The sequence below is a fragment of the Phalacrocorax aristotelis genome, chromosome 3 (genome assembly GCF_949628215.1).
Source record: "Phalacrocorax aristotelis chromosome 3, bGulAri2.1, whole genome shotgun sequence".
In the NCBI taxonomy this organism is placed as follows: domain Eukaryota; kingdom Metazoa; phylum Chordata; class Aves; order Suliformes; family Phalacrocoracidae; genus Phalacrocorax; species Phalacrocorax aristotelis.
The window spans coordinates 95533175-95554315 of record NC_134278.1 but is presented as its reverse complement, the minus strand read 5'-3'; the positions used below and the strand labels follow the sequence as shown (position 1 = coordinate 95554315).

Sequence of the window (21141 nt, the reverse complement as noted above, 5' to 3'; positions counted from 1 at the left end):
ACACCATTATCTTCTTAAGAAGAAGTTGCAAAGCAGAAGACAAGATTTCAAATGTGCTGGAGCAAACAGGACACTTAAGCTAGAGGAGACAGGTCTGAAGGTTGTTTGGTCAAGGACCGTATCACCACCTGAGAGGCAGGCACTCACTGTCTTCCTGACTGAATTTGCCCTTTGCAGGCAGTTAAGCGCTAATCTGACAACCGCCCATCAGGCTCTAGTCGCAGGTGAGGGAGCTTCTGAAGGGACAAGAAAAAACACGTGCACCTGGAGGTGAAAAAGCACTGCTTGCATCAAGGCTGTGACTTCAGGCAAGCTAAACTGCATGTAATGGCCAGATGAAAATGATGTAAATTCTTAAAGGCAAGACTAAGTGTAACATTTCAACCTATCCTGGCTACTCACCATTCTTGACAAATGCTAGGTGTGTGCCTTGCCAAATCTTTACTTAAGCTTCATGTATTTTAAAAAGCCAGGTCAGGGTGCAGTTCTGAAACTCTCTTGTCTTGGTTTGACCGATAATTTACTAAATAAGTGGTCAAAATCAAAAAGCTACAAGAGAAAAGTTAAATTTAAAAAAAAAAAGCCACAAAACCAAAACAGCACAGCGGTTGCAGAGTCTGCAGTATTGTAAATACAATATGCATTTGGATTAAGAACAACTACCATCAGTGCGTTAGCCCTATAATCAGGTAAAGACAGCCATGCAGTAAGCAACCTGGTTCTGATGGTGGCCACAGCAGATGGCTAGTGAAAACCAAATGGCCAAGGCAGGCCTGGAGAACACCCTGTACAAAAGGTACCACCACCACTTCTGAAAGAAGTCAAAGGTGTAACGATCCAGTCTTTCATTTGCCCTGAGACTTCCCGGGCTTTACCACCCACAGGAGAGCAGTTTCGCAGCTGCTTCTCAGCTCCTGTTGCTTGCCAGCAGCTTCCAAATGCTGCTCTGCCTCTGAAGAATCTGACAAAAACGCCAGCAGGCGCATGATGCAGTATGTGGAGCAGCTGCTGCGGCATTCTGATGGCCACCATAATGTAAATAAAGGACTTAGATGCGTTGGAAAGAGCAAAGATTTCAGGTCAGCAACCTGACTTCCGAACTTCAAAGGAGAAGTGGATGAGTTACATTACTAGGTGTTTCTTAGCTTGTAACTTTTGCTCTGTGTCACTCACATTGTTAAACACATCAGTGTGTCTTAGGGAACGCAATACACAACACCAACAGGCACTCACCTAGCATCAATTGTTTAATAAAGTCTTTTCTGTTTTTAAAAAAGTTTACAAGACAGATGTGTTCCACATGATAAACAACTAGCGGCCGATCTTTCCTTTTAATAACTTAATCCATGCAGAAAGACTGGACTGCCTAACTTGGTGTTACATAGCAGCTGAACAATATACCAAACTATACACAGATCTACATGCTGCCATGGAAACAGGTAGCACATGACACCATAGAATAAGAATCAAAATACAAGCCTGCTTGGATAATTTTCAGAATTCAAGTGTAAGTTTAAGGAAAAACCCTGATTTATCTTTGAAATGGAGCTTATGTACAGAGAGTGTATGTTCTGCTACAGTCTGCCTACAGTCACCCTTTATTCAGCAGTCATATGAAAACACATACACAAAAATGTTACAAGTCCTTTTTACTACTGATACTACACATTAACAACTGGATCTGATAGCATTGCTTTGGTTGTTTCAATACAGAAAGATATAGGTTTGTAATGTCTTAGTTCTGTTTTCCCATTTCCCATTCTTTTCCAAAGTCATTCCAGAGTGGTGCTGAGGTGAATGTCCATGGGGTCTCTCTTCAGGAATCCAGTGTATCTTTTGTACGAGAAACTGTGGAAGGCAAGAAAACAGGAACATTACTATAAGCAGAGGAGAAATAGAGTATGATTTCTTCAAATCCCCTAAAGAAAAGTATCTTTACTTATTGTCACAGCATGAAAATTAATACTAGGTTCTCAGTATATCACATTGCAGAAATCTTCAGTTCCCTAGAATTTCAAATACTACTGGAAAGGTCATGCTGGCCAAAATACTCTAGAAGGCCTGCAAACTCCTGCTCTCTAAAATGTTCTTACTTCAACACACAACTCAGAAACAGTGAGGGAAACCTTGCATTCCTGTGGCATAGCAGCAAGGCCAGCAGTTGCTGAGAAATAGTACGCCCTCATTTTATTTTCTAAGAGCATGTTCTCCTTCCCAGTGTGCCTGCTCATCTCCAGTATTAAAACAGGGAGGTGCACTGAGTATAAAGCTGAAAGGAGCAGAACTCCTTTCCAGCTAGCTGTTGTACAATATGACAATCCACTTTTGACTGCAACCCAATTAATGAACAGAAACATTTCACACCAGTCTTGAAGCTTCTCTCCATGAGGCCAGCGTAAAAAAGCCTGGGGACTTGAAAGTTTCTTTGATCCCTTTTCCAGGTCAATCCAAAACAAATTAGCATATTTCCAGAAATTTATTCAATGCCTTATGCAAATTCATTTATATTAGTACCACACAGATAATACAGGCTTCTGTAAAGCAGAAATCACCCCCAATGTCTGACCATCAGGGAAATTTATGGAATTTTTTTTTTTTTTTTTAATTAAAAAAAGCTCCTTTCAGAGCAATGTGTGATATTGAATTGTATAAATCACAAGCCAGACTGAGCTCTAGGGATGGGAAAACAATAGAAAGGTTAGACCTTAACTTTGAAAAGCTGTTAATAATTAAACTGCATAGCCAGCTCAGGACTTCAGTGTGGAGATGAGGGAAATATTTTCTTGAGATTTCAGACATGTTTGAAAGTTCAAAATCAGCAGTGTAGCTTTTTTGGGGGGTGGGGGGATGGAAGGCAATGAAAGCCATGTCTTGATGACTTAAAACTGACTGGAAGAGTATAACAAATACATATCTACACATGTAGATAATCCATGACAAAGGATTCCAGTCTATATTCAGTCTGTTTCCACTCACTCATGTCCAGACATATCCTGCAGATCAAGTGCCTGAAGGGAGAGAAAATCCCAGTTCTCATACTGCATTCAAGCAGCAAGTCTGGCTCTCAATGCCTGGCCTAATGTTCTCATTAGACAGTGAAGGTTATTGAGTCACCCTGGGAAAGAACAAACTGAGGACGGAGGGGTTGGAACCATGATAGAAAGTTGCAGTTCTGGCCTGCATCCAGCTTCTGAAACGTTTTCCACTTCCCACTGCTGGGGCCTATGTGTTATTTGGGTATTACAAATGGTGGGGATGTTCCAGAGTCACCTGCCTTCCAGGTAAAGACAGAGAGAGAAACACAACCATGTATCTCCACTCTGAAGTGTACAAAGCAGGACTCCTGTGTTATAAGACCAAAACTTTAGATTTTGTGAGTCCACCTGGAAACAGACTCATAGATACACACCTCCAGCCAAACACAGAGATGGGAAGAGGTTCTCACCCACTTCTACGTTCTGGTGTGCCCACTGCTGATAGAAGCGGAGGTTACCCACCAGCAAGATAATCTGAATTTCACCTTTCAGCACTTCTAACACAACACTCTGCATGTGCTGCTTCACTAAAGCACTCAGGGTTAGAGACTGCCAAGCAGGGGGACACAGCTTTACAGAGGAGTGCGAAAGCCAAACCTGAGGCCTGTTTCCGATGAGCTACGGCTCTCTTTCTGAAGACACGTCTCCTTCTGCTCCACTGCTTGCGCTGGGGTCATCCTTGTTACGGGGGGCATTTCTTTCTCTGCTTGACTCAGAGGGCACCTTGGTTCTGGTCTTCTCTTTTCTTTGTTGCTGTTTTTCAAGTTTTGTCAGCTATTCACAAAATAAGGAGAGCAAGAAAACACTTCATGGAATAAAATAATTTCAGAAGACCATTTCTAAAAAATTTTAAATGTAAGCATTTGTATAAAACTTGCAAATCAGATTCACAACACCAATACATAGATCAACAAAACAGAAAAGAAGAAAAAAACCCAAGGCTTAGATTTTCATAAATTTGGAGAAGACAGTGAATTATCATCATACACTAACATGATCACCCCGAGTATACAAGAGAAGTGCACATATTCAAAGGACTATCCTCTGCTTTCCAGGGCTCCTCCTCCACCCAACGCAATCTGCAAATGTGGAAAAGAATAAAACACAAGGCCCAAAAGGGGGAGCTGGTTTCCACCAAACTCCTCTTCTGTTTTGGGTTTTAAGAGGCAGTTTTGTAGTTTCCAAATTGCTGACAACAGATGTATCCCAAGTTCAGCCATCCAGCACACAAGAATGAATTGATTTTATTCTTTAACCAGAGAAAGAGATATATGAGCCTTAGCATCACCTAGGATATAGATAAGCTTTTCAAATCAGCTTGGACAAAACCCTTGGCACTACACTTTGTGCACTTTATCCATTTGGATAATTTCTGTAATCTACTGATTTCTCTACTGCTTCCACAATTTCCCCAAGATAAAGCATACTAGTCATAAATCATAATTTCATGGCCAGAAGATCTCTTCTAAGGTGAAATCTTCATAGATTAAAATAAGACAGGTTACGTGTGATGATTATGAATTAGATGGGCTCATGGAAGATGCATACAAAGACGTAAATCTGAGCTCCAAGTCAGCAAGAGCTAAGAGTGCAGACCACAGAGCCTCAGCAGGATGTGCAGCATCCCCTTGCACCTTATCCCACATATACACCCCCTCCTTGAATACCTGCACACATGGACTTCAAGCCCAACACAGCATATTCTTAGCTGGCCATTTCAAAACTAAAAATAGTTTATTTTTACTATGTGAAACGACAGCATATGATGTATCTGTTTGCCTAGTATGATCCAGTCCTCAAGTCACGTGCATAGATGTAACAAATGTGTTGGGCATGATACAGGCAATACTTTAATTCACGTGTCTGACAACACGCACACTACCCTAATGCCAACAAGCCTATATACACAGCACATGAATGTTAAAAGTAGTTGAGAAAGTGGGTGCATCTGCAGGAAGGGAAACAAAATTCTGTGAGCCTTTAGTATTGTTGTGGTTCAGCCTCAGCTGGCAACTGAACACCCCGCAGCCGCTCGCTCACTCCCCCCCACCCCTGTGGAATGGGGAAGAGAATCAGACGAGCAAAAGAACTTGTGGGTTGAGATAAGCACAGTTTAATGATTACAATAAAATGATAATGATAAATGATTATGATAATAATGACAATAATGTTAATATAATAAAAGGGAAAAGGAAGGGAAAGCAAAAAAATTAAAAAAAAACCCGGAAACACAAACGATACAACCGCTCACCACCCGCCGACCGACGCTGCCCGTCCCCGAGCCGCGACTGCTCCCCCCTCCCCCGGCCAGCCCCTCCCAGGTAACATACTGGGCATGACGTTACATGATATGGAATATTCCTTTGGTGAATCCCCTCCCCTCCCGGCTTCTTGTGCACCCAGCAGAGCATGGGAAGCTAGACAGGTCCTTGACTAGTATAAGCGCTACCCAGCAACAGCCCAAACATCGGTGTGTTATCTCAACAGGTTTTTTTACCATGCTAATTTCAAAGCACAGCACTATACCAGCTAGAGTGAAGAAAATTAACTCTATCCCAGCTAAAACCATATCAAGTATTAAAAGGATTCAAGTTCAATTAATGGTACTCCCATAGTCTCTATGCAGTTGGGTTTTATTTTTGCAAACGGTATTGGTGTCATCCAGCTGCTAATGTCAGAATTGGGGTTTCAATGATCTTCATGGTACAACAATGTACTGGAAGAGGGAAGGCATGCTACATTAGCTGCAGGCTGCAGAGACCTGAAAGCACAGTTCCTCTCTTTCAAAATACAGATTTGTACACATTTGAATAACTACATGAGCAGGTAGAGCTTATTCATCAGTCCTCACTGGCCCTCAACCTAGCAGTCAGTAATCGCAAAGTACCCCCCAATACCAAGCCAAACCACAGTCAAACCTGCTGCAACAAACCTATAAACAGCTGTTGCAATCCGTACCCCTCTCTTTTACCACCGCATGGAGGCTCCTAGCAGTGACCCTTTTCCGACAACAATGGTGCTGAAAAAAACTTCCATTACGTTGTAGTTCTGTAACTTGTAACTCCATGAAACTTCAGAAACTTCATTGTTTCTGTAAACAATGTGATTACTGAGTGACATACCCCTCTTCTCTAACTAGTGTTTCTTATTACTTGAAAGAAGAAAAAGCCTAACACAGACACATGACACTGATAGTTTAAACTGAGTTACCTTTACCTTTGAGAAGGCTGTGAGCTAACCCAATAAAGCTAAGCCTGGCTTTTCAAAACATGAAAAACAGTAGTATATTAATGCTGTGAACCTTGTGTTATGCAATACAGAAGTCACACCCATAATGCATATTTGCTTATATATGATTTACATATAGAGGCAGAAATGGCTCAATGAATGACAGCATGTCATCTTACCATTGCAAACATGCCTACACTCACTGTTTTCCAACATGGTCCTGGGGGAAAATAGCATGCCCACTAAAACTTTTGAAGTATATATAGTTATATGTAGCTTTATAAATACATATATATGTGTACATATAGTCTGATGTACAAGGCGACCATATTCTCTGTAGAAATAGGAGTAGCATTCATATCCTAGAGTAAACAGTATGTAACAGATGGTTTCCAAAGTTATGACACGTATATTTATCACAAAGGACCTCATAAGTTATGTAGTTCTGTAACTAACTAGTTTGAGAACAATGTAGTACAGAGGGCAAATGAACAGCAGATATGCAGAGATAAATCCAGTCCATCCTCACATCTGACTCTGCAGCAGACCCAAAGCTCTACTCATAACTATTCAACTATATCTCTTTTTCACAGGGCAACGTCTATAATAGATGGAGGAAAAAACAGGAAAGAAATAACCTTGGAATATTTAGAACGACTCCTAGGTTGGCATGATCTGACAGCAGTATTCATGCAGCTCAAGGAAAAATGACACAAAAAGTTCATTTAGATGACGGGAGAGGATAATTTGATAAGCTATATTTATCCATGATTCATACGAACAGGATTTATTTTTTTTTAATTATAAAAAATTAAAGGTAAAGTTCATTTATGAACTTTTCATCCATCTAAAACTCAAATAATACTGAAAGAGGTAAGGATTTGTGTCTGCCTATGGACATAAACACACGCATGCATGGTCTCCAATCCGTCCATATGCCGTGATCAGTCTATGAACCAAAGTTCAGACACAAAGATTAAAATGCATTTCTTTGTACTCAAATATAGACTCATTGTTATTACACAGGCAACAAAAGAATTACACATCCCTCAGTTTTTTCATTTCTGAGCTTATAAGGTGCTCGAGTAATTCAAAAGGATGTGTTACAGGAGTACACTCCACCACAAAAGACTTGCCAGTGAGTTGAAAAAAGTTACAACAGTTAACTTCCCAGTATTACAGTGAATAAAACTTCAGACACACAAGTCTGGTTCAATGAAACATGTCTTTAATGCTTTCCACGTAAGCACAGAGTGTGTTCCATATTCATCGTCTCATCTGCAGAAATATGAGCTGGCCATCTGTGGAGGTGGTGCACCTGTACAGGAAGTGTCTAACTCAGCTTTACATCTATAAACCAAAATTAATTCTTTTCTGAGATGCCTTGGAAGGCTCCTAAGGGTTCAAAGTGTGGGCATCTTGCAGCGGAAGCAGCACTGTCTTGTGGCAGAAGTACTGTGTGTGTCTCAGCTGTAATGCTGGGCTGCTCAGCAGCGCGTAGCAGTTACATTTGCACAAGCACTGAAATATTCACATTTCTAACACAAGACTGGACATCCTGCACGTTGAGCTATGACATGCATATAGGCAAAAAATCATACACAGGATTAGAATGAGTGCCCCTCAATCTGTTAAAACAGTCTTAACTATAGACGTAACAGGAGTAACCAAGCCTGAAAACTCGTGGAAAATCATGTAGACCTATACATGTCAATCCTTTTATCTGAAGCCACAGTACCCTGAAATCACTTTCTGTAACAACTTTGGCCAGAACCAAAAACCACAAACCGAGCTGCGGTTCAGAAGTCCTTTATGGTCCCTTGCCAGCAGTCAAAATCTGTGCTTTGGGGATCAATGCCTGGTCTGACCCAACTGCTGGATTTCTGAAGCATGAAAGAAGTCAGAAAAGTCTTGAAACATGTCAGGTGTTAAGACCATCTCCCTCCTGACCACACATAAAAATGCAAGAGTCCTCAGTCCACAGAAGGCAACTTTTCTCCCATTGTAGTTCAGATATTTTACATTGCTGAGACATTACCAATGAACTATAATCTCAAACTATGTGGACATTGCTTCGTTCCCAACAGATTGACCAACATATAGAGTAATAGTTTTGAAAAAGGTCAAAATTTACATTCGGGTTGATAGCTTCTTAGACAAATTCTAGCCTGATACAATTTAAGAGTACACCACAGACATGAAATTCTAAAAGTTGAATATTTACAGTGGAAAGCTAGACTGCACTGTGAAAGGTTTCACCAAGGCAGAAATGTCTGCCATTATGTCAGCTGTACTACTACATCACATCACTTTTGCAATCAATTTGCTGTAGCAAAAATATGCAAACAAACTGGCACACCAAGTCTCCCACTTGAAACTGCTATAGTTCTCCAGGTTGTTTGTTTTGCCGAAGTTAATTTCCGAGATTCAGAAATACCTTGGTGTCAGCCTTCCCTGAAGCTCTACCTTCTTGAATACAAACATACCCTTTGTTTTCCCTTTTCTCTGTGATCAGTGCTTACACAGAGGTTGATTGCTGCTCTAGAGACAGCTTTACCTTTTGTGATAGCCATGAATAACACCAGGAAGAGTGAATGACACGAGAATTATTTTGTCTGCCAGAAAATCCGTGGCAGTATTAATGTTTCTGGAACCTCAAACCACAAGAAGATGTACGAATGTATGTTTTAAATTTCAGTAGTGGTGTGCCAAGCTGCTAGAATATCAAACATTAGGGAAAAAAAAAAAAAAAATCACAAAAACTTTAAGAGACAGGTTACTTTTCAGGAAGAAACCAATCCCTCAAACTGCCATAGGGCGTTATATATCTAGCAGTTTAATACTAATGCCACTAAGCAAGTGATAGCACTGAGATGAAATGATTATCAGAGGTCTACTGCAGAAATAAATCAATGCAAATGTCATGAGAGAAGGGTAGTCTTCATAATCTGCTAAGGAGGTGGCAGATCACCTGACTTTTTCCTTTTCCTTTCCACATATCTATACCTTAGATTTACATTCAAAGTGTTATTAAGAGTTTTTTTCTTTCTGAGAAGATGACACAATCCTTTTGGACAATGAGCAGCTCATGCAAGGAATTATATACTTCATTTTGTTCCTAGAAGAAACATGAGCAGCACACACTGAAGTTACACTATATAGGCCCAAAGCCTGAGGCAAGAAAAGTGCTACCAGCCCTTCATCAGTTAGCCTGGTCTACCTCGCTGCTCAGGGTCTTGGAAAAATTCCCTAGCCAAGCAGTTTATCAGCTGCATGGCCGCCCCACTCATTTTCCTCAACTGCTCTTTACCATCAGCAATATAGATAACCAGTTGAGCTCCCTTTGGTTCATTTTCCTCACCAAAACTTCCAGTATAAGAAAATGAACTCACAGGTTTTGGATTTGTTTCTTCAAAGTAAGCTCAAAAACAGCACAACTAGAAGAAGAGAAACATCAAAGCTGGCAACGCAGCATCTACAAAAAAATGTCAGCTGACAGTGCCAAGGAGAGGACTGTAAATTATTTCTCATAACAGTGCATATGTTCACATGGAAAGGAAGAAACACTAGGTGGCAAAAAACAAATTCAAAGACAAGAGGAAAAATCCATTTGCTGCAGATGGAGGCCCTCACTGTACAGTCATTTACCATCATAAAATACTTGACACCAGCTGCATCAGGACTGTGCTACTGATCACACAACTCCAAGAGAATCCCCATCCCTCTCTAAAATGAAAATGCAAGCTGAAGCGACACCATACTTGGGGCACTGAAAACATCTTCAGCTACGTTATATAAAAATGTTCTAACTGAAAAGTGACAGAAAAGTTAAAGTACTAGATTTGGGATTTTTCCACATTTAGCAGAGAAATCACTTTTGGTTATACAGTTATGAGAAGTTTTTAAAGGCCTAAATAACAGAATATTTATGTGGAATTAGTTTAACAGTTTTTTTATAGTCAAGATCCTCCTGCCATTTAAAAATATAAGTTACTTAAATGTCAGTCTTTAGAAGTTCCTCTCTCATTCAAAACACTGACATTTCCAAGGGGCATTACATTATTATTTACTCCTACTATCGACGAAATATGTGCATGCAGCTTTACAGTACTGATACAGGCAGGTTCAGTAAGAAAGATGTGCTCCAATGCTTTCATTCTTCTCATCCTTCCCACTATAGTGTCCAGTTCCAAAATACAGTTTAAAATGCAATGTAGTTTATTTCCTTCTGGACATTAATGGAACAAACAGGCCCACAGGGATCAGCTCAGCATCTAATTAGAATATATGCATTGAACACTGAAAATGCTATGCCACTTCCCCTAGCAGAAGAAATAAAAATGCACAGAATATTTCCATTCTGAATTCCATAATTATCCATAATGCTTTCAAAGTTCAAGGGACTTTTTTTGAGTTGTCACCATGTCACCTCCCCAGGCACCCTCTAAAACCTCCTCTTGCTCCACTTCTGTCTGGCTACTTCTACCAGCTAAAAATTCCTGTGAAAAAATACAAAGTACCTCTTTCTAACCTTCCGCAAAACAGGATATAAGCGTACAAAGCATTCTGGGCATAGCTAACCTAATCTGAGCAACAATCACAACAAGCTTCATCAAGACAGCACAGAAATTTGCTGCACTCTTAGCACTGACCTCTGTAATTATCCAATTGGATGCACGTAAATTCAAAAGGAATTATCAAAATTGCTTCACCAGTTAAAGCTGGAAAGTACAATGCTTGTGATTTTACTAGAACACTAGGAAAAATCCTTTTGCTTCCTGCATCATAGCCAAGAGTGAAGAGCAATACTGGACCTACCCTCACTCTCAAAGACTATGTAGGAAATGTAATCCCTATTATTGAATTCAGAACAGGATCACTGCATGCATACATTGACTGTCTCCAATTTTATGCATTTTTGTTCTCATGTTTCTTACCCAGTTTATAATCTGTGGCTTTATGTTGCCTTTCAAGCAAACTTTCTTGTACATCAGACTTACCAAAAGGGTGCTTTAAGAGTTCAATTAAATGCCAGCTATTTTTTCTTTTTCTATTATTCCATTCACATGTCCAAATACCAAAACAATCACAAGTCACAGAAAAGGCCCTAACTAACTACTGTTGGTGTAAGAGTCTTATGATTTACTTCCTACTTTCCATTCATTTGCTTACTATTAAATCAAATGACAACAGAATGGAACAGTACCCAACAAATTGAACTGTAGTAGCTTCCCTGTTCGGGTTTCACGAACAGCTGGGACATTCTTTTTTATATATATATATATATATATGCATATATGTTTTATATATATACACACTCACATATATATTTGTTGTATGAGAAGGACTTTTTTTTAATTAATTTTTTTATTAGTTCTGTATGTGATTTATTTATACCCCTCTAGTACAAGGAATATTGATTAATTAATCCAAATGCATTTTTACTTATTACATTGCTAAGGAATTATAAAGATCAGACTACCACTTACAACCACAGAAAACCACTCAAAAAAAAAAAAAAAAGAGGTATTTCACTGTCACATCCAATGACATAAAGGAGCTATTCACCAGCAATTATTTGTCTGATCTCTTTCCATTAACATCACACTAAACACTGAAGGACGGTTTATTTACCTCTTCTTGCTAAAGCAGAAAGCAAAAAGATAAAAACCACACCATCTCTAACCCTTAGTTCCCATGCTACAAGCAAATCAACAGATGGTATGATGCAACAGGCAGGAAAGGGAGAAGAGAATGACAAATTTAAATTAGTTCCTCCTCATCCCACTTCTTCTATGATGGGTAGTAGATGATGGCACACGTGTCGAATAATATCAGGAAAGGATGCTTAAGAGTGCCAGAAACAGGAGTGCTTCCAACAGTGTGTGTTAAGGTCCTGATATGAGCCGGAAAAGAACTCAGTAACAGTTAAAACAGCTGCCAGTTTTCAAGTAAATGGGATTTTTTGAAATGTGGCATAGATTAAATTCTTTGTTCATCCAAAGCACACATGGCTGCATTGCTTTATTGGTGTCTGTGCCACTGTAAGAGCTCATCCATTTCTGTGACAAAAAAGAATCCCCCACATCAGGACTTGCAACGAGCTGGAACTGAGGGTGGCTCATGAAATGTGTGTGGACAACACCTTGCAGAAGGAAGGTAAGCAAACTTACATTACTCTTATTCTTGTATAAGGACTGTCCAGAACCCACTCAGCACAGAAAACGACTCTGCCTGTCCTCCTTTTCATAGGGTCCAGACACAGACTCAGTAAGAAGATACCTGGTGTAACCTTACCTTCGGATAAATGACAGTGCTCTAAGCACATCCTGCACAAGAAGCCTCATCTTCGCTGATGAAGAATGAGGTTAAAGGAAAGGAAGGCAATCAGCAGGCAAGACTGAAGCAGAATCATTCACATTAATCAGGGAATTCATGCCAGACAAAGTCTGAAAACCAGCATACTTCCCAGTCTTTAGCCCATGTTATGGCCACCAGAAGATGTTGTCAGATGGGAGAAGCAGGCAACTGTGAGGGCAAAACTCTTAAACAAGCCAATGTTGCCCAGGAAAGAGGTGGTAACTTGCAAAATCCAGCGTGCCCTGGTGATTGCTCTTGGGTTATTTTACACCCATGTGTGTAACACCAGGGGTAAAAGCTCTCTCAGTGCTCTCCATTTCAGTCAGAAACTGCACTGTGCCTCCTTCAGTGATCCACCTACCCTTACACTAATGATTCCCACTAGACTGCTTGAGCAAAAAAGACTGGTCACCAGCTTTGCCCTGGAGACCAAGACACCATGGGGCTCCATCTCATTGTCACAGGCAGCAGAACAAAATGCTGCCATCCATCCTGCCACTAATGCCCTCAGCTGCAGGCTACAATAAACGCTGCTATAGAAGGGATACGGCCACCTGCACCTGAGACAGAGCCATGCAAGAGCATGGAGAATTTTTATAGTAAATGTTGCTTGGTGGCATGGCGGGAACATGTCTTTTCCTATTTCACAAAGAGGTGGAGTGGCAAAAGTATAGAGTCAATTCTGCCACAAGTACCACAACTAAACCTCAGCCTTAGCAAGTCTATGCCATAAACATGGCACCTGGAAACAGTGGGCTGTAACTCCCTTGACGGCTGATGAACAGTCCAAAGGAACATCTAAGCACTCTGTTTCTCTGCTATGCAGTTCTCTGAAGATTCTATTTCCCAGACAAATCAGGCAGCAGCTCAATTCCTCCAAGTATGGATGTGAGTGCTTACCTCTACAATCATTCCTCACTCCAAGGATAGAGCTGCTGCTGCTAATTATGCACAATTTGGGCTGAGAACTCTTTGTGCTAAAGCTGTGATGGTACAGAAAGAAAGAACAGGACCAGATGCAATTCTTCCAGGGGCTAAAACATCCCCAAATGATACAGAACAGAATTTGGAGGAAAATCAAAACCAACTCCAAACCAAGATACCTTAGCTATTTAAGGCAACAAGAAATGCTTCTTTAGGCTTTCCCACACTTTTTTCCCAGTAGGCTCCAAATGCCTTTAGTATGATATTTTGAGATATGCAGGATTCCCAGGAGATGTGTAATTCCCACCAATTGCAGCCACCAGTTGCACTGCAGTTATCACAGAACCTATAAGCAGTCTTCAAAAGGACAGGTACAAACGTACATGGCTGGCTGAAAAACACAAATGTATTTTTAATTCAGAAGAGTGATGGTCAGATGGAAACTCAGTGACAGACCTGATCAGCAAAGTGATTTTATCTTGCTGGTCAACTGGTCAGGTAATTTGGTAGGATCACTGTAGATGGGACAAACTGCAGCTAGAAAGACAGAACAGAACAGAACAGAATAGTTCTAGTTGGAAAGAACCTACAAAAATTATCTAGTCCAACTGCTTGACCACTTCAGGGCTGACCAAGAGTTAAAGCCTGTTATCAAGGGCATTGTCCAAATACCCCTTAAACACTGACAGGCCTGGGGCACCAATCACCCCTCTAGGAAGCCTGTTCCAGTGTCTGACCACCCTCTTGGTAAAGAAATGTCTCCTTATGTCAAGTCTGAACTTCCCCTGACCCAGCTTTGAACCATTCCCCCACATTCTATCACTAGATCCCAGGGAGAAGAGCTCAGCACCTCCCTCTCCACTTCCCCTCCTCAGGAAGCTGTAGAGAGCCATGAGGTCGCCCCTCAGCCTCCTTTTCTCCAAACTAGACAAGCCCAAAGTCCTTAGCCACTCCTCACAGAACATTCCTTCCAGCCCTTTCACCAGCTTTTGTTGCCCTCCTCTGGACACATTCAAGTACCTTCACATCATTCTGAAATTGCGGGGCCCAGAACTGCACACGGTACTCAAGGTGAGGCCACATCAATGCTAAATACAGTAGGATAATAAGCTCTTTTGATGGCTGGTTATGCTGTGTGTGATGCACCCCAGGATGTGGTTTGCCCTCTTGGCTGCCAAGGCATGCTGCTGACTCACATTAAGCCTGCTGCCAGGCAGCACCCACAAATCCCCTTCTGCAGGGCTGCCCTCCAGCCACTCCTCTCCCAGTCTATACTTGTGTCCAGCGTTAGTTCATCCCAGGTGCAGAATCCAGATTTGTTCATGTTAAATTTCACACCATTGACGATTGCCCAGTGCTCCAATTTATCCAGATCCCTCTGCAAGGCCTCTTATCCCTCAAAGAATCAACAGCACCTCCCAGTTTGGCATCATCAGCAAACTTGCTAATGGTGCATTCAACCCCTGCATCCAGACCGTTGAAGAATACATTGAACAGAACTGACCCTAGAATTGAACCCCGAGGAACACTGCTGGTGACTGGTCCCCAGCCCAATTCACTACAACTTCCTTAACTCTGGTCTTCAGCCAGTCCTTCACCCAGTGCACCATCAGCTTACTCATCCCATAGTTGGACAACTTGTCCAGAAGGATGCTGTGAGGGACAGTTTCAAACGCCTTACTAAAATCCAGAAAAACTAGATCCACTGCTTTCCCTTCATCCACTAGGCAGGTGACCTTATTGTAGTAGGATATCAAATGAGTTAGACAGGACTTTCCCTTCATGAACCCATGTTGACTGTGTCTGATGATTGCTTTGTCCTTTAAATGCCTTTCAGCAGCACCTAGAATAATCTTCTCTGTAATTATTCCAGGTACTGAGGTTAGATTAACAGGTCTGTAGTTTCCTGGTTCTTCCCTCATGCCCTTCTTATAAGCTGCAATAACAATTTTAACAAAGTGAAGTGTTACACAAATAGGGTTAGTGTGGCCTTGCTGAAGCAAAGCTGGTAATAACAATCCCTCCCTCTTCTCTTTCAGTCTTGAAAAGTTGGTCACTGTTGTGTTTAAAGGATAAGAAAACCTCACCACTGCATTTGGTTTTCAGCTCAGGACTTAAATTTGCTGTTCTCTTGCTTCTGACCAAGAGACAGCTCTCCAGTTCCATCCAGCCACCCCCATGCAAAAGCCCCTATATGTCAAGAAACTTAACTAAACAAAAGAGAGGGGTCCAGACACATTAAAAGCATAGTTAATGAGTCATGATTAAACACAAGCTTTAATGATGAGGAAGAATAAACTGTAAAAAAGCTGTTTTGCATTACACATGCACGACTTTTACCAGGACAGCAGGCAGCTATCAAAAGGTCAGGGAACTGAAGAAAACAATGCAATTATTTAACTTTTCAGAGGCTGCACTGGACGAACAAGGTCCTCATGCCTAAGGAAAGCTACACTCCTTCATAACAAGAATGCTACGAATCTGCAGAGGCGGCACAGCCTATACATCCATCCTTTCCAGACAGACCTTCTGGCTCACTTACCTGTTTAGGGTCAACAGTGGCAGCCGGGGACTCCAATTCTATTGTTACAGGACCATCATTCTGGATGTGTACCTGCATGTAGGCACCGAATTTCCCATCTGTGAAGGGAACAGACAAGAAGTGGTGAGGGCTCTTGGAAGGATAACATACCAAAATCTTTACCAAATGTACTACTAAAAAGAAAAAAAAATACATAAAAAGACAGCCAACTAACAAACTGCAGAAAGCTACTAAGGAAAAAAACAGTCCATGTGCACTCAGCTATGTGGTCTGACATTCAGAGATGATAAATATGCAGCTAAGTACAGAAATGTCCACAAAACAAACCAAGTCTACAGATTACCAAGGTGATCGCTGTTCAGGATAGGCAGGATAGTTCTCACAAGCAGGAGATGAAATTTTAAAGGATGTAACAGCTAAACCTAGGGAACCAGTCCAGCTAACCAGTTGATGTTTTGAATAAATCTTATATACAAGCAAAAGATAAAAAGACCTGAAGACTACTCTGAAGCATTTGACATTAAATACTCTGGAGCAGAGGACATTAGTGTGCAACTCAGTCCCAATCTTCTACAGCAACTTCTACATTCCTGTTTGCAACTTAGTTGTTCTTTGACAGAGTTTGGCAAAAAGGGCAGGAAAAAAAAAGACAGTCTCTATTCCTTCAACCCTGCCTACTTCACAGGACTACACTTCTGAAACCACAAATGTCTATGTCATTTGTCATCAATGGCATTTATTAGCACACCAGCTGAGGCACAAACCACATTTGTGGTAAGCATTTGAGAAGTTTCCATCACAACAGACCCCTGATATTTTTATGCTGTATAGTCTACAAAAGCCACCCCTTTGTATGCTGTCTTCTCCTCACAAATCATTTTTCTTTGTGGAAACTCCCTTGCTCCATTTTTTCCAGTCCAGATTTCTACTCCTCAAACTCACCCTGGGCTGAGCCTACTTGACTGCTCACTCCCACATATTCTCTTCTCCTGTCCTGTACACCGGAGTAGCCTTTCTAGACCTTCCTGTAGGGAGAGCAGCAAGAATAGATGCTACCATACCAATACAAACGCATGGAAGAGAAAAAGCTGTACTGCAGCAGCTATCCCAAGACTGGAACAGTCCCAATTACTGGGAAGGCAGGCCTGGAGCCTGCTCAGCAACACAACCAAAACCGCTTCCAGTACCACTTCAGACCCTGAGCAAGAACTTGTTGAAAGCCATAGGCTTAAACTTCAGTGGAGCAACCACCCACTGGGAATATTTACATGAGACTTTGTATAGCTACACAGCAACTTTCCATGGTAACATGTCATGTCCCTGACTGAACAGAGGTCAAACCAAGCTGTCCTGATTCTTCACAAACGTGTTAATGGGGACAAATAGCTCTGCAAGAGTTTTCAGTTTTTCTCTGTTGCATCCTGCAAGTCAGACAGAAGTCAGGGATTTGGTTAAAAGAAAAAGGAAAAAGAAAAGGCATGTTCAGGCCCGTCCCAACACATATGGGCCATATCACAACAGATCTACTGGCCAACTGCTCTTCTAAAAGCTGTATGCCATAAGCCACCCCATGAGCTAGAGATAAAAGCTCTGGCAAAGCCAAAAACAACAGCACTGCACAGAAGTCTGCTGGAAATGGCCCAGCGTTCCCAAGGAACAGGTTCCTGGACTAATCACTGAAAAGTCACTGCAACAGGAACACCAATGTTAAGGGGGCAAGATCATAATTCGAGGAAGCATTTCTATGAAAAGTAATGTGATTTACTGAAGAGAAAGTTCCAAAATTTTACCAGCCACGGTCCTCAGATGTTTTCTGCCCTACAGAGGACACATGCCCAGTGTCCTAGCTCTCCATCTCTAGAGGCTCCTTTGATCAAATCAACCTTCTTCAATGTTTCATGTGGGCTGAGAAATGTTACGGGTGCTGAATCTAGAAACCTGAAACAGGCATGGCTGCCACAGCCGCACACCCCAAGGTCCAAACAGTAGCAAGGCTGAGCACGTATTCCCAGTAGGCACACACACATAAACACATGTATGCTACACACACACACACATGTATGTACACACACAGAGCCAGCTGCGCAAATACCAACACAGATATACTCAGCACTCCCACAAACACAAACAGGACCTACAGCCTCACCTTGAACCTCTCACTGGCTGATCAGGATGAAGATCCATTAGTGGGAAATATGCACATATGTACCATGTGAACGTCTCCAGCAGTCTGCCCAGTAGCTGCCCATGTTACTTGGCCTCCCCAGATGCGGGCACCTGGGAATACAAGTCCCTGAGACCCCCCCACACACATGCACAAACACACACACCTCCCCCCAGCTCTCTGGCAGTTTGCTGGCTACCACCACGTCTTACCCTTAGAGACACATGCACACACAGAGGTCTCATCTATAGAGACCCCAGTCTCTCCAGCAGCTGGCCAGGACTCCTCTAGTCCCTCCAGAAGCCAGTTCCTCCTGTGGTCTCACCCTCAGAGCCACACACCCAGACTCAGCTCTGGCCACCGCAGCTCCTCGCCAGCTCATCCTGCTGTGTATTTGCACACTCACACTCACTCACAGACACGAGCCTCGGGCCCATGGTCTCGCTCCAGTTGCTGCACTCAGACCCCCATTCACACACATGCACACAAAACAGTGGATCCCTCACCCAGGAAAACAGTCAGAAATGGACTTTAGTAAGAAGACATGGCCGACTGTGCTGATCAGGGCACGACCACGAGCATACTGACCAGTCATTGCTTGCATGTGGCTGGCCCTTTTTATACCCATATCCCTTTATTTTCTCATGCTGGTTCCTGCTGAAATCACCTAGATCCACCCCTTTCCCTGCCTCTGCTTCCTCACCTAAACATCCCAGAAGTCTTGTGCAACCCTGAAACGCTCTCCTCCTGCATGTGTCCTGTATCTCCAGGGAGTGACCCCCCTCTTCAGCCTGTAAGGCACTCCTAGACCCACTCCCATTGACTCCCCAGGATGGGCATCACACCTGGACTATGGGACTGAGGGTCCTCCAGGACAGCCCTGGGAGGGGCCTGGACAGCATTTGTGATCCTTTGAGCCCAGAATTTGGGTACCCCTGCCTGCCTCTGTGCTCCTTTGTCCGTGTGCAGACCAGTTTTGCATCAAATAACCTAAGAGGAACTGCTACAGCAGGAGTGAAAACATCATCTCATCCGACAACTCCGCTGTATGGTCAGTACCCTCTGGCGGGAGGGGGCAACTGAGGCTGTGGTAGCATCAAAGAATGGCACATCACAAGTTACTGGCACATCAACAGTCATTGCTTTAAAAAGGCACAGCTGACTTAATTGGGTAAATCAGTTAAATAGAGATACCATGAAGCTTCGGTATTTCAGGAAAGCACCAGTGTGTTCTGAATGATAGCTAATGGTGCACAAGAGAAAAAGAAGAGCTTTACTAAATAATAACAGAAAATAACAGAAAATTTACAGAGGTATTACAAAGCAAGTGAAAAAAAAAATCAGTAAGATCTGTTCTCATTTTATAAATTTGCAGGAGCCTGGAACATGGAATGGGACCCTGTGAGAAAACACATCAGCAATCAAAGAAATAGCGATTATAATTTTCCAGCACAATTGTCAAACCCTTTGCCACCCATGATAGATGAGAACCTGCAGTGAAAACCCAGGTAGTTTTTCCCTAAACATGCAGCTTGTGGTTTCACTGGTGAACCATGCAGGCACACATTTTCAGAGATGCCTATAAATGACTCTCAGCTGAGAAATAAGAGCTTGAAGAATGCTTGCTCTTGGTTAGCTGTACCCGAACACCTGAGGTCTAGCTATCATGTGCAAGAGTCTCTTAGAGGACAAATACCGACAACAGCACAGGAATCTCACAGAATTGTTTCCTGCACAGAAACAGATGGTTTCTGCATCTGACAAGCACAATAAAACAAGAGACTATACCTTCATGCAGACAATGAGGGAAGGATCTACTGACCTGCTTACAAAGTATATTGCTTCTTTAGGAAGATCAAGCAGACACCATTTGAGCTGCTGCTCCTAGAAGGGTTTTTGTTATATTTACAGCATATATGGAAAGAGATGTATCTATGTGCTGATCACATAAACCAGTCAAAACTAACACATCTTTCTTTAAAAAAAATACCATCTTAAACTTTATTAGTGGGAACATAACTTTTCAAATATCTCTCTACACATCACATCATGGACTTTGGACTTCATGATCTTAGAGGTCTTTTCCAACCTTAATGATTCTATCATCCCTCTGCTGTGCTTTGCTCACAGAAAAGGACTGCTTTTTGCATTTCCCATACATGTAAGGACCTAAAAAATAAGTAAACTTCACAGGCCCCTTTTTTCAAGGGCTGATAACCCCCCACCTTTACCAGAACACTCAAAGTACTTCCATGTCACAAGCACTTTCTATATTGTTTCGGCATCAGAACTACTGACAAGCGGCATCTTTCTAAAACAGCTCCCTCCCATTCTCCTCGTACATAAACTTCTAGTCTTTTGACCTAAGGTCACCCCAGGTCAAGGTGAACCACAGCTCAGAATGTTTAAAATTTAGAGCTAATGGAAACAGTACTTAAAACAGAAATGCCTGTTAATGCTGCCCTCCTCTATAGCCTCTCTCTTCCAGACCTTCCTCTCAAAGACAGCAAGGGTCTCAGCACCCTGCAACCACCACAATATGAAAGGCAGTGCAGGTTTCAGTCTCAGCAACTTCATTCTCTCAAAGGATTTAAAAAGCCAAATGAGGGAGAATTTCTTCACACATTCCAACATCCCTTTACTGGTCTTAATGCAAAATGTCTTGTGGACCACCGCACACCCTCATCTTCAAGCTTTCAAACATATTGCAAAGGTGATGTTGCTGTCGGAAGCAGCTGGCCACCCTCCCTTACCACAAATTGATGTGTCCTACAGTTTCAGGGATCCTGGTCCCTGCACAGTATGTGCTTTCCTCATGGGATGCTTCTGGGTTTTTATGCTGGCAGCTCCCTGATAAAACAAAACCAAAGGGTTCTAGCAGTCCGTTG

The 21141-nt window shown here is 42.1% G+C and overlaps 1 protein-coding gene across 1 annotated transcript in view; it reads right to left on the bottom strand.

Moving 5' to 3' along the window:
- Nucleotides 1–1234: 1234 nt before the first annotated feature.
- DTD1 (D-aminoacyl-tRNA deacylase 1) overlaps nt 1235–21141 on the bottom strand; it is a 30225-nt gene continuing 10318 nt past the window's right edge. The window contains exons 4-6 of the mRNA XM_075088610.1: nt 16090–16187; nt 3633–3809; nt 1235–1848 (exon numbers count right to left, since the gene is read on the bottom strand). Coding sequence (XP_074944711.1) covers nt 3654–3809; nt 16090–16187 — 254 coding nt within the window. The 3' untranslated portion in view covers nt 1235–1848; nt 3633–3653. The remainder of the gene's footprint in view (nt 1849–3632; nt 3810–16089; nt 16188–21141) is intronic.